At 45.2% G+C, this 13,458-nt stretch overlaps 1 protein-coding gene across 1 annotated transcript in view; it reads left to right on the top strand.

Moving 5' to 3' along the window:
• Positions 1–499: 499 nt before the first annotated feature.
• Positions 500–13,458, top strand: part of LOC130113074 (uncharacterized) — a 20,065-nt gene continuing 7,106 nt past the window's right edge. Inside the window, exons 1-5 of the mRNA XM_056280585.1 lie at positions 500–594; positions 4,451–4,888; positions 7,590–7,712; positions 10,209–10,259; positions 11,598–11,663. Coding sequence (XP_056136560.1) covers positions 543–594; positions 4,451–4,888; positions 7,590–7,712; positions 10,209–10,259; positions 11,598–11,663 — 730 coding nt within the window. The 5' untranslated portion in view covers positions 500–542. The remainder of the gene's footprint in view (positions 595–4,450; positions 4,889–7,589; positions 7,713–10,208; positions 10,260–11,597; positions 11,664–13,458) is intronic.

Genomic DNA, 13,458 nt, shown 5'->3' with positions numbered 1-13,458 from the left:
CTGTCAGGGCCTTGTGTGTGATGTAATAGGACTGTCAGGGCCTTGTGTTGGCTGTGCTCTCCTCTTGTGTAATGCAGCTTCACAGCTTCTGTCAGCGTTTCCATGTAAAGGCCCCCAGTCTACTGTCTCATTTGACTACAGTGGCACTGCTTTACAAATAGATCTGCTGTGGCAATGTTCGAAATCTTAGGTTGTACATTTTCTCTCTCAACCGCTTCCTCCTACGTCTTCCTATTTCCTCCCTTCTCGTCATTTCGTTCTCTCTCTCTCTCCCCTGTTTTTTCAAGCTTGCTTTGAAGTGAGGAATCTTGCACCTCTGCACGAGCAGCAACAGCAGACCGGCGACGAGGCGAATCACAAAAGCGAGCGAGAGGGAGAGAGAGAGGGAGAGGGGGGGGGGGGAGACATGATGGGGAGGAGAAAACGAGGAGGGCCGTCTGGTCGGTTACTCCTCTGCATCGTTTCCTTTCTCATCAGTTTTCTTGTTGTCAGCCTTGTGTGGTGTGTTGCCCTTGTCTCGCTCTCTCACTCTCGTCTCTGGGATGGATCCTTGGATTCTGTTGGCCGCCTTGACTCTGGTGCCGGTGGAAGCAGGTCAGTGAGCCGCCGCTCTAAACTTCTTCTTCTGCTGTAAAAGAGCATCGGGTCGAGAAGACGAGTCCTGTTGAAATGTACACGGTGAAGGAAAAACTTCTCTTTTGGAAGAAAAAAAAGGGGGGGGACTATAGGAGAGGACACGATGGAGGTCAAAACACATGAGAAGTATTTATATAGAAGGCCTGTGTGTCTCTTAATCACGCCGTTACATAGTTTATTTGATTATAATTACTTAATTGGGATGATATTCTGCAAACAGCAAGACTATGTTTGCAGTTGACTCGTCGACACTGGAGTGTTTATGCAGAATAAGAAGATGGACGAGAGGACATGTGTATGTTTATATATATATATATATATATATATATATATATATATATATATATATATATATATTGGGGGCATCAGTTGTCCTTCATACTAAGCCATGTCCCCGTTAAGAGAGGAACAACTCGACCTCACCTCCTCCGTATGTCGGAGATGCGTTGGTGCAACACGTATCAGATGAACAGGCTGTAGCGCGGGGAGAGGCCGCGAGCCTGCGGGGTTTTCCGGTCAACGTCAGCAACAGGTGATCAAAATGCTGATTGACACGCGCCAGTCAAACGTTCTGTGAGAAGAACGCGTGCTTAGTATTGGTTGGAGAAATAGTGTAACGTGCACGCGCCAATAGACTCGCTAGCCTTTGGCTAACGGGTCGGACCCCTTTAGTCGACTGGCGCCCGTGGTGCGGGCGACGCGGGTTCGCGTCCCGGCCGCGGCGGTTCCCTGTCGGGCCCCCGAGTTCGCTACAATATGGCGCCTCTTTCCGTGAGACGTCGAGGGTGTTGATTTGTGAGCAGCCTTGGAAGTGACCCCTGGGGGTCTGCATGCCGGATGGACTAGAAACCTTTACACAGTCAATATCTTTGAATGCTGACAATGGTTTGGTCCGATTCACGAGAAGAGTCCAAGCTGGAATTTACACAAGTTATTATCTACAGAAGCTAGCCAGCTTTACAGAAGCTAACCAGCTTTACAGACGTTAGCCAGCTTTACAGGCGTTAGCCAGCGTTACAGACGTTAGCCAGCTTTACAGATGAGCTTTACAGGCGTTAGCCAGCTTTACAGACGTTAGCTAGCTTTACAGCCAGCTTTACAGGCGTTAGCCAGCTTTACAGACGTCAGCTAGCTTTACAGCCAGCTTTACAGGCGTTAGCCAGCTTTACAGCCAGCTTTACAGACGTTAGCTAGCTTTACAGCCAGCTTTACAGGCGTTAGCCAGCTTTACAGACGAGCTTTACAGGCGTTAGCTAGCTTTACAGACGAGCTTTACAGGCGTTAGCTAGCTTTACAGCCAGCTTTACAGACGTTAGCTAGCTTTACAGCCAGCTTTACAGGCGTTAGCTAGCTTTACAGGCGTTAGGCAGCTTCAGTGAAGCCATTCACATTTGACCTATTCAACAAGGATGTTCTCTAAAAGATTTATTAGGGCACAGTCATCCTTCCACAAACTATCACACTTCATCTCATCTTCAACCGCTTCTCCGGGGTGGGGTCGCGGTGGCAGCAAGCTAAGTAGGGCACTCCAGGCGTCCCTCTCCCCAGCACGCCCTCCAGCTCCTGCTGGGGGATCCCAAGGCCTTCCCAGGCCAGACTGGACAGGTAGTCCCTCCACAAGCTGTTGCGACTGAAATATGAAAAGCAGCATCAGAATGTGTTTTATCCGAGGGCGATCAGTAGTAGCATCCTTTTTATGAAAACTTTGCTGAGTTTATTTTGCTGAGTTTAAGTTTTTTTTATTGTTTCCATTTGTTTTGTTTTTCCCTTATGTTCGACCATTTGCAGCTGTGTTCACTGTGTGCAATTCACCGACTGCTCTTTGTAAAGCTGCTATTCAGGGATGGGGAACAACTTGTTGCCATTTCTTACACCGTCGCCGTCCTACAATAATGGCCTACTCAGATTTTCAAGTCTTTCAAAAAACAGAATAAACTGAAACAAAATAACAAAATATAGAATACGTGAGTTTTCTCAATCATTTCACACAAAAAGGTGACGACTACACATGACTATTGACATACAGACAGCGTTATTTGTAGGTCCATCTACTCCTGTATTGTCACCATGTGTGTCTGTGTGAGAGTCTATAAACGGCCAAACTAAAGCACTCGGGGCCTTGATTCTTTCTGGAGGTTATTGGGGATGATCAGGGGCACCTATAAAAAATAGCAGAAATTAAATTAAAATTATGCATAATTATGCATAAATATGCAAAATATCTATTTTTCTAAAAATGGCTAAAAACCACGTTTCTCGGCATTTCGGATGATTCCGAGCATCTTTGATTTTTTTCACCTATATAAAAAAGAAATTCTGGGACTTAGAAATGTTTTGGCATTATGCAAAATAAATGCATTTTTGCAAAAATGCATTTATGATCCTCATTTTTTTGGAGGTGGTAGGTATTGTTCCAGAGAGGACCAGAAAATTAAAATAATTATAATAATTATGCAAAATATGCATTTTTCTAAAACTGGCTAAAAACCACTTTTCTCAGCATTTCAGATGATTCTGAGCATTTGGGGGGAGGGAGTTGGAGTGGGGGGGGGGGGTTTAGGGGCAGGGGGAGGATGAAGAGGAGGGAGATTTAGACGGGTGGAGAACCAAACCGCTACATTGTAGCGGGGTTCTTCTAGTAGTCATACATAGTCATGACCTTTTGTGTGAAATGATTGAGAAATATCATGTATTCTCCATTTTGTTTCAGTTTATTCTGTTTTTGAAACACTTGAAAATATGAGTAGGCCGTTACGTTGAGACGGTGACGACACGCGTACACGAAGAAACAAAATTTCGTGCAACACAAAAGACAAAAACAAACACACACATCCAAAATTTGCCATAAACGACACCACCAAAAACATACAACGATGGAGGACGAAGCAAAGAGTCCCAGCTGACGACACAGTCCACTCAGTCGGTGCAGCGCAGGCCAAAACCTCCTCTGCCCAGGGAACCGCCGGTCTGCATGGGCTAGCAGGCTAGCAGTTAGCCTAGCCCACTCCGCTTCAGACTGTTTGCTCTTCGGGTGCAGCTCCGGTCAGGGCCGTGGTCTTTGGGTCCACGGGACGCGGCACGCCAGACTCCCTCAGCCAGACACCTTCCACACACTTCCCCCCATTCCGCACGACGACACCAACGCAGACTCCGCACAAAACCACCGGGTAGTCCACACTAGGAGACCGCCTCTGTGTTTCTGCTCGAACTTCCGGAAAGGGCCAGAAACTCCGGAAAGGGCCGGAAGCTCCAGAAAGGGCCAGAAGCTCCGGAAAGGGCCAGAAGCTCCGGAAAGGGCCGGAAGCTCCCCCCGCCATTATACAGACACCCTGTAGTCGGTACTGGCTATCTATCCTATCCACCTTTCACACGTCTAACCGTCCTGGACAAGGAGTCTGACTTTACTCTAGTTTAGATTTAGACTTGCCATGGTTGTTCTCCCCGTGTCTGCGTGGGTTTCCTCCGGGGGCTCCGGTTTCCTCCCACAGTCCGGAGACCTGTGGGCCAGGTGGATCGGCCGTACTACCTTGTCCCTAGGTGTGTAGGACTATCAGGGCCTCCACCGGCCTGTCCAGGGCGTCCAGTGATGCTGGGATGGGCCCCAGCCTCCCTGAGAGCCTGATAAGCGGTTCGGATAAGGGATGGATGCCGCGGTTGTGTGAAAACATGTCAGATGACCAGATTGGAGTTTAGTGTCCTCTGCTAGCATAGTTCTTGACCAGTCTGAGTAAATAGCTCTTTGTATTTCATGCACTGAATACTGATTTTCATCTTTGCCTTATTCCCCCCCCCTCCTCCTCTCTGCCCCAAACAGAATCAGACCCAAACTTGAGCCACTCCACCCAACCAACAGTTATTCCCAGCAACCACACCAAGGCCAGCTCCACTAACCCCATCCCTTCATGCACCTGTCCAGATGTTAGCCCCAGCATCGCCCCCCTCCCTCCGGCAGGCAAACCTCCTTCACCAACCTTGGGTGTCTTTACAGTCCAATGGAAGGACAAATCCTGTACGGGAGACGTCGTCGTGTCCGTCTTGAACGTCTCCACCACCCGTCCCTCTTTCGACTCTCTGTGTTACGTCAGTTGGCCTGCCGTCCGGGGCCTTTTAGCCAAGGTGTGTGAGAGCAAGGTGGGCTGTCAGGGCAAGCCCATCTGGTCCCAAGGCAGCAAGACTTCAACGGGGTTCAATATCACCGAGGAGGGAGGAATGAAGGTCGCCAGCTGTGCCTCACTGACGGTCCAGTGCTCAGGTGGGCTTACCACGGCAGTCCTCAATCAGGTCCTCGAGTTCCACCAGCACTGCTGGTTTCCACATTCTGGCGGCTGGTTTAAGGCGCTGCAAGGTGTTTTCCCCACTGAGTCACGGTCATTTTTCACCGACTAATTAGTCTCAATTTGAATTTGATGCCTCTATATGACATAATCAGATGACATCATCAGTGCAAAGTTTAGCTATCACCACATAATGAGTCCAAAATGCGCGTCTCCAAGTCAGGTTCCCGGTGAAATCTGCATGCGATGGCCGAGACGTCACCAGAGCCTCTCTAGAGAGGCCATTTTAAACACAGTTTAAATGGTCGGTGGGACTTTGCGCTCTACTAGTGTAGAATAGGACACCTCGGAAGGCTCAGACCGCCAACACGAGACCACGCGGAGTCCTGCTGTCAGCGACACCGGCCTTAATTGACAGCTCATAAAGAGGTTCTGCCAGTCACATGTTCAGGGGCAGAGCAGGGGACCCTCAAGGCCGGGAAGAGCACACGGCTCCAAGACCGACACAGTGGGGGAAAAGGTTATTCCCAAAGGCCGTGTTGTGTACAATTTCCCAGTGTTCCTACATATGAAAGTGGTAATATCTGACATGTGGGCGGGAAGAGGTGCAGTTCTGCTGTTGTTGCTCAGGAACTTGACGGCATTTCCAAGACATTTCCAGCAACGCCCCCAAACACCCACTAGATAGTTGGGTGATATTTACAATACTATATACATTCCTGAAAATCGTGACAGTAGTCCAGGGGAAAAAAAATGCTGTTTGACAGCGTCTGGCCTCTGGCTTTACTAACGTGGTAGCCAAATCAATCAACAAACACGAGAGACAAAAACAAGATGGAGGGGGGAAAGTAGGAAAGCAGGAAAAGTTGGATGTGTCGTAATTGAATTTATATTTTACATTTATATTTGTATTGCATATATATTATTGGATACCAGTTAATATGGGCTCTAATAATTGATAAACTGAAAATTACGTGGGAATATTTTAGTTCTTTGCAATGAATAATTGTAGTTTGTTATCCTGATTGACCAGTACAGTCGTTCGGAGTGAATCTGCATTACTGACACCTAGCGTCTGGCGCTATATTGCAGCTTCAGTGTAAACCCGTGGGTGGGACATAGCTAGCTAGCTCTGGGACAGGCTCCGGCTGGAATGACAGGTGAGCGTAACAGAACACCAGGGGCCTCAATCCAAAAACAAACACAAACAAAAAAGATGCGCCATCTTTTCCTCAATAAACGTCATGGATTGGAGAAATCTTGGTTTGCTGTCGCACAAGCAAATTCTAATCTCAAGGTTGCGTCCAATTCGATGTTAGACCTTTATATAATCTTAATTTAGGAACTCCCAAAATTCAGCTCGGAAGTAGAAATTGTTTCCTTTATTGCTCCAAAGAAACATCTGTAGTAGCATGATTCCTATCCGCTGCAAATTTAAATGGAATGTCATAAGTCCATCTTGACATTCCTTCATGACATTCCATCATGACATTCCATCATGGCATTCCTTCATGACATTCCATCATGGCATTCCATCATGACATTCCTTCATGACATTCCATCATGACTGGATTTCTCTTTTTCCTGCGTCATTATGGAGAAATCCTTCTGTTACGCCAACAGCCCTGAACGACCTCCTACACCGTCAAGAGATAAGACGTCATCTTTGGGGAGTTTCTGTACAGACCCTGTGGTCATTACAGAAGCCCTGGTGGTACCTGAGGACCTAATTGAGGATCGCTGTTTTACTGCCTGTGTCGGTGTGTTGGCAGTTACGTGTGAATATGTGGATGTCTGTTGGGTGGTTTCATTCACAAATCATTTGGAGGGTGTTTTGGTTTTGGGGTTTATTTGGGGGGGGTGGCATTTTGTGGTCCACATGTTTGATTTGTACACCACTTTACAACCAAAGTTGACGTTTTTATTTAAGAAAGCACTAGAACGACAGGGTTTTCACTCCTACCTAAAACGACCATGGGCGGTCAAAATGACGGCCGGTTTTTAAACTCTATATTCTGTCAAGGTAAATACCCAGTTGAGATATTAATGCATTACATATGTTAGCGTGTCTGTTATGAAACTAGCTGACACCAAAATTAACATTTTAACAACTTTAATACTATTTTTCAAACAGTTTAAAATGGCGGCTGTCCAGCGCCTGTAAATCCTGCAGCGCCTCGGTGGTGGTCCTGGTGCGTCTGTAGCGGCGTCTGTAACCGGACCTGTTGGACGTCATCCAAAATCAAGTCTAGACTATTTCTCTGCACTGGAGGGCGCTGGTCTGTTTCTAGGACAGAGCAACGATCACGCGCAAATTACGAGCAGTCTTTTTGACCGCTCGTGGTCGTTTTGGGTAGATCTTATAACTTTTTTTTTTGAGCAATTGATCTAAAGCTCATCTTAATGCCAATATATGCATTTGCAGGTCTGTGTCATTTCCTCGCAAAGTTAAGAAACTTTGAAAATCCAGAACCGTCAAAATGACGGCCTTGCTCGTTCTAGTGCGAGTCTCCTCCTAGAATACGAGTACACGTTGAATGCCGGGGCCAAGCAGGTCTCGGACCCATCCCTGTAGTGTGTGAAGCCTTCACAGCACGCAGCAAGGCGTTGCCTTGGTGCTGCACGTGTTTTATGTGCTGCGGTGTGTGAGCGGTCGGCGTTGTCCCCTACACTCTCTAGAACTAACGGCCTGCCGAGGACTGACGGGCTACAAAGTGGTGACCGCCCTGCTGTGCGTCGTGCTGCTGCTCATTTTGCTGACCCGTTTTGCTGGGCCCACCGTGCAAGTCCTCCAGAGGAGACGTGAGTTACCACACGCACACACGCACGCACACACGCACACACACGCACGCACACACGCACACCATTACTGCATGCTCATTTTTTTTCCACGTGCACCGTGCACCTGCAGATGCATGCGTGCAGGCGCGTGTGGAAAGGCAACACTCGGTTGCTTGCAGACGTGCACATTTCAGAATGTGCACGTTCTCAAATGAGCGCACCGACATGGTTTTACCACACGCGCACACACGCACACACGCACACACACACCATAGAGGGCGGCATCGCTGCATTACATCTCGGTATTACGGGAATAAAAAACAACGCACTTTTTAAATCTTCCAGGTTGTTACGACAACCTGAGCTCGAGCTGCTGACATGTCAGTAGTTGTCCCCCCCCCCCCCCCCGTGTGAGCTCTTGGAGCCCTCAGTAAAACCAAATGAACGGTCCGTTATTATTCACTGTAATCATGCACCTAATGAATGATAACACACGATGGGCAATTCATTTCTTTGTATGTGTGTGTGTGTGTGTGTGTGTGTGTGTGTGTGTGTGTGTGTGTGTGTGTGTGTGTGTGTGTGTGTGTGTGTGTGTGTGTGTGTGCGTGTGTGTGGTTGTCGGATGCGCTTCCCCTATTCCAAAAGTAGCAACACAACTTTGATCCAGACAAAGACTTTGGTCCTACTTCTAGTCGACATAGAGTAGAACAGAACAGAATAGAACAGAATAGAGTAGCATATAGTAGAATAGAGTAGAAGAGAACAGAATAGAGTATTACACAACAGAATAGAGTATTACAGAACAGAATAGAGTATTACAGAACAGAATAGAGTATAACAAAACAGAATAGAGTATTACAGAACAGAATAGAGTATTACAGAACACAATAGAGTATTACAGAACAGAATAGAGTATAACAAAACAGAATAGAGTATTACAGAACAGAATAGAGTATTACAGAACAGAATAGAGTATTACAGAACAGAATAGAGTATTACAGAATAGAATAGAGTATAACAGAACAGAATAGAGTAGAAGAGAACAGAATAGAGTATTACAGAACAGAATAGAGTATAACAGAACACAATAGAGTAGAAGAGAACAGAATAGAGTATTACAGAACAGAATAGAGTATTACAGAACACAATAGAGTATTACAGAATAGAATAGGGTATTACAGAACACAATAGAGTATTACAGAATAGAATAGAGTATAACAGAACAGAATAGAGTATAACAAAACAGAATAGAGTATTACAGAATAGAATAGAGTATAACAGAACAGAATAGAGTATAACAGAACACAATAGAGTATTACAGAACAGAATAGAGTATTATAGAATAGAATAGAGTATAACAGAACAGAATAGAGTATTACAGAATAGAATAGAGTATAACAGAACAGAATAGAGTATTACAGAATAGAATAGAGTATAACAGAACAGAATAGAGTATTACAGAATAGAATCGAGTATAACAGAACAGAATAGAGTATTACAGAATAGAATCGAGTATAACAGAACAGAATAGAGTATTACAGAATAGAATCGAGTATTACAGAACAGAATAGAGTATTACAGAACAGAATAGAGTATTACAGAATAGAATAGAACAGAACAGAACAGAACAGAACAGAACAGAACAGAATAATGTAACTTTTGTTACATTGTTACTTTGTATGAATCACGTGAGCTGGAGCTCTGATCTGCCAGCAGTGGTGGATTGTGTTGTGCACCCGTCCTGTGTTACACACACACTACACAACCCTGTCCCGTGTTACACACACACTACACAACCCTGTCCCGTGTTACACACACACTACACAACCCTGTCCCGTGTTACACACACACTACACAACCCTGTCCCGTGTTACACACACACTACACAACCCTGTCCCGTGTTACACACACACTACACAACCCTGTCCTGTGTTACACACACTTCATAACCCTGTCCCGTGTTACACACACACTACACAACGCTGTCCTGTGTTACACACACACTACACAACCCTGTCCCGTGTTACACACACACTACACAACCCTGTCCCGTGTTACACACACACTACACAACCCTGTCCCGTGTTACACACACTTCATAACCCTGTCCCGTGTTACACACACACTACACAACCCTGTCCCGTGTTTTCCCCAATACTACACAACCCTGTCCCGTGTTACACACACACTACACAACCCTGTCCCGTGTTACACACACTACACAACCCTGTCCCGTGTTACACACACACTACACAACCCTGTCTCGTATTACACACACTACACAACCCTGTCCCGTGTTACACACACACTACACAACCCTGTCTCGTATTACACACACTACACAACCCTGTCCCGTGTTACACACACTACACAACCCTGTGCCAGAGCAGCACAGCGACATTGGGGGGGGGGGTGCCTGGCGCAACACGTCTGGCCTCACAAGTGATGCCACAAACTGTGACCTTGAGAGATGCCGCGGCATCACAGACTGATGCGGACCTTGTCTTGTTTGAACAGTGTCGGATAAGAGACGGAGTCGCTGGATCGGACCCACGCAGAGTCAGAGCGGTGAGTCACACGTGCACACGCTCGAACACGTACGCACGCGCACGCAACCTATGTGTGAGGTTGTCGGCTGTCGTGTCTCCTTCGTCTTCACGAGGTGAGGTGACGGAACGCCTGTCTTCCTCTGGGTGTAGCTTTCCTTTACAATGATGAAAACAAACTGCGGCGGAAAGCAGCAAAACTGTTCCCCTCCTGCTTTGGCACCGACTCAGATGACATCACACCGACACGTTGCTCCTGACTCGGCCAAACTGGAGGAGAAGTCCATTATCCTGCTGCAGAGGTTGAACAGACCTGCTGTTCTTCTTCGCTGCTGTTCTTCTTCACTGCTATCTCCCTCTCTGCTGTTCTTCACTGCTGTTCTTCACTGCTGTTCTTCACTGCTATTCTTCGTCACTGCTGTTCTTCACTGCTGTTCTTCACTGCTATTCTTCTTCTCTGCTGTTCTTCACTGATATTCTTCTTCTCTGCTGTTCTTCACTGCTTTTCTTCACTGATATTCTTCTTCTCTGTTGTTCTTCACTGCTGTTCTTCACTGATATTCTTCACTGCTATTCTTCGTCACTGCTGTTCTTCACTGCTGTTCTTCACTGATATTCTTCACTGCTATTCTTCGTCACTGCTGTTCTTCACTGATATTCTTCTTCTCTGCTGTTCTTCACTGCTGTTCTTCACTGATATTCTTCTTCTCTGTTGTTCTTCACTGCTTTTCTTCACTGATATTCTTCTTCTCGGCTGTTCTTCACTGCTGTTCTTCACTGATATTCTTCACTGATATGCTTCTTCTCTGCTGTTCTTCATTGCTGTTCTTCACTGATATTCTTCTTCTCTGCTGTTCTTCACTGCTGTTCTTCACTGATATTCTTCTTCTCTGCTGTTCTTCACTGATATTCTTCTTCTCTGCTGTTCTTCACTGATATTCTTCACTGCTATTCTTCTTCTCTGCTGTTCTTCACTGCTGTTCTTCACTGATATTCTTCGTCGCTGCTGTTCTTTATCACTGCTGTTCTTATTCGCTGCTGTTCTTCACCGGTTTCTCAGACGCCTCAGATGGAGGTCAAGTTGGAATCAGCGTAACTGCACATTTCTGACAACGACAGCCTTCCCATACGTGTTATGATGTGATATAAAGGTTTACCAATACACGTAGTCATGGTGATGACGCCGCAGATGTACACAGAAGCACACAAACACAACTCTACAAAAGTTACGCGTCGATTACACAACCACACAATCTGCGCACGCACACCCCGCTGTGCCGCTGTGTGCGGAGACTGCTGGCAAACACTGCGCCGCCGTCCTCCGACGCTCCTCTCAGGCCTTGTCTTCTTCTCTGTTTAGTGACGTACCACCGAGGGAAAACTGCAGTTCAGAACGACGACGCAGACAAGAGACTGTCCTACCCTGGTACACACACACACACACACACACACACACACACACACACACACACACACACACACACACACACACACACACACACACACACACACACACTGTTAGGACCCTCGGTCTGGTGAGGGTGCAACAATTAGTGTACTGGGTTAGCTACAGAGACAAAGACATCAACACAAAGTAGCTACAGAGACAAAGACATCAACACAAAGTAGCTACAGAGACAAAGACATCAACACAAAGTAGCTACAGAGACAAAGACATCAACACAAAGTAACTACAGAGACAAAGACATCAACACAAAGTAGCTACAGAGACAAAGACATCAACACAAAGTAGCTACAGAGACAAAGACATCAACACAAAGTAGCTACAGAGACAAAGACATCAACACAAAGTAGCTACAGAGACAAAGACATCAACACAAAGTAGCTACAGAGACAAAGACATAGACACAAAGTAGCTACAGAGACAAAGACATCAACACAAAGTAGCTACAGAGACAAAGACATCAACACAAAGTAGCTACAGAGACAAAGACATCAACACAAAGTAGCTACAGAGACACAAAGTAGCTACAGAGACAAAGACATCAACACAAAGTAGCTACAGAGACAAAGACATCAACACAAAGTAGCTACAGAGACAAAGACATCAACACAAAGTAGCTACAGAGACAAAGACATAGACACAAAGTAGCTACAGAGACAAAGACATCAACACAAAGTAGCTACAGAGACAAAGACATCAACACAAAGTAGCTACAGAGACAAAGACATCAACACAAAGTAGCTACAGAGACAAAGACATCAACACAAAGTAGCTACAACACACAAAAGAAAATCACACAAACTAAACAGCTGGCCGGGGACCTGAAGACACGTGGGGGGGGGGGGTTTACATGGGACACTGCACAGCTGATGGAACTGGACGATTTGTTGCCCGGTTGGTGAGGTGAGGAGGAGCACCTGGAGGATACCTGGATGTAGAGTCAGAGGGAGGGTTAGATACAGGAGGCAACACAACACACAACTATACGGACACACACACACACACACGAGCATAAACAGACAAACATACACCCACACAGAGATCAGACATGCGAACAGGATGTTACGGATATATTTATGTGTATGTTTACATGTACACATATAAGGCGGCGCGGCGGTGCAGTGGTTAACGCGGTCGCCTCACAGCCAGAAGGTTCTGGGTTCGAGCCCCGGGGTAGTCCAACCCTGAGGGTCGTCCCTCCAGCGACCCTGAGAGCAGGATAAGCGGTTCAGATAACGGAGGGATATATGTACATTATGTGTCTATATATTTATATTATATGTAAATATATTTACATTTTATGTATATTTATATGTATATTATATGTGTACATATTTACATGTCTATTTATATCATATGTATATTGTATGTGTGTATGGATATATTTATATGTGTATATATTTATGTGTATATTTATATGTATATGTATGTATATTTACATGCACATCTATATGTGTAAATATATATATGTGTATATGTATATATATACACGTATATATATGTGTGTGTATATGTATGTACATATATGTATATATACGTATATATGTGTGTATATGTATGTACATATATGTATATATACGTATATATGTGTGTATATATGTATGTGTATATGTATGTATGTATGTATGTATATATGTATATATATATATGTATGTATGTATGTATGTATGTATGTATATATATATATATATATATATATATATATATATATATATATATATATATATATATATATATATATTTGTTCACTTCATTT

The sequence above is a fragment of the Lampris incognitus genome, chromosome 5 (assembly GCF_029633865.1).
Source record: "Lampris incognitus isolate fLamInc1 chromosome 5, fLamInc1.hap2, whole genome shotgun sequence".
In the NCBI taxonomy this organism is placed as follows: domain Eukaryota; kingdom Metazoa; phylum Chordata; class Actinopteri; order Lampriformes; family Lampridae; genus Lampris; species Lampris incognitus.
This window is presented reverse-complemented; position numbering and strand designations above follow the sequence as displayed.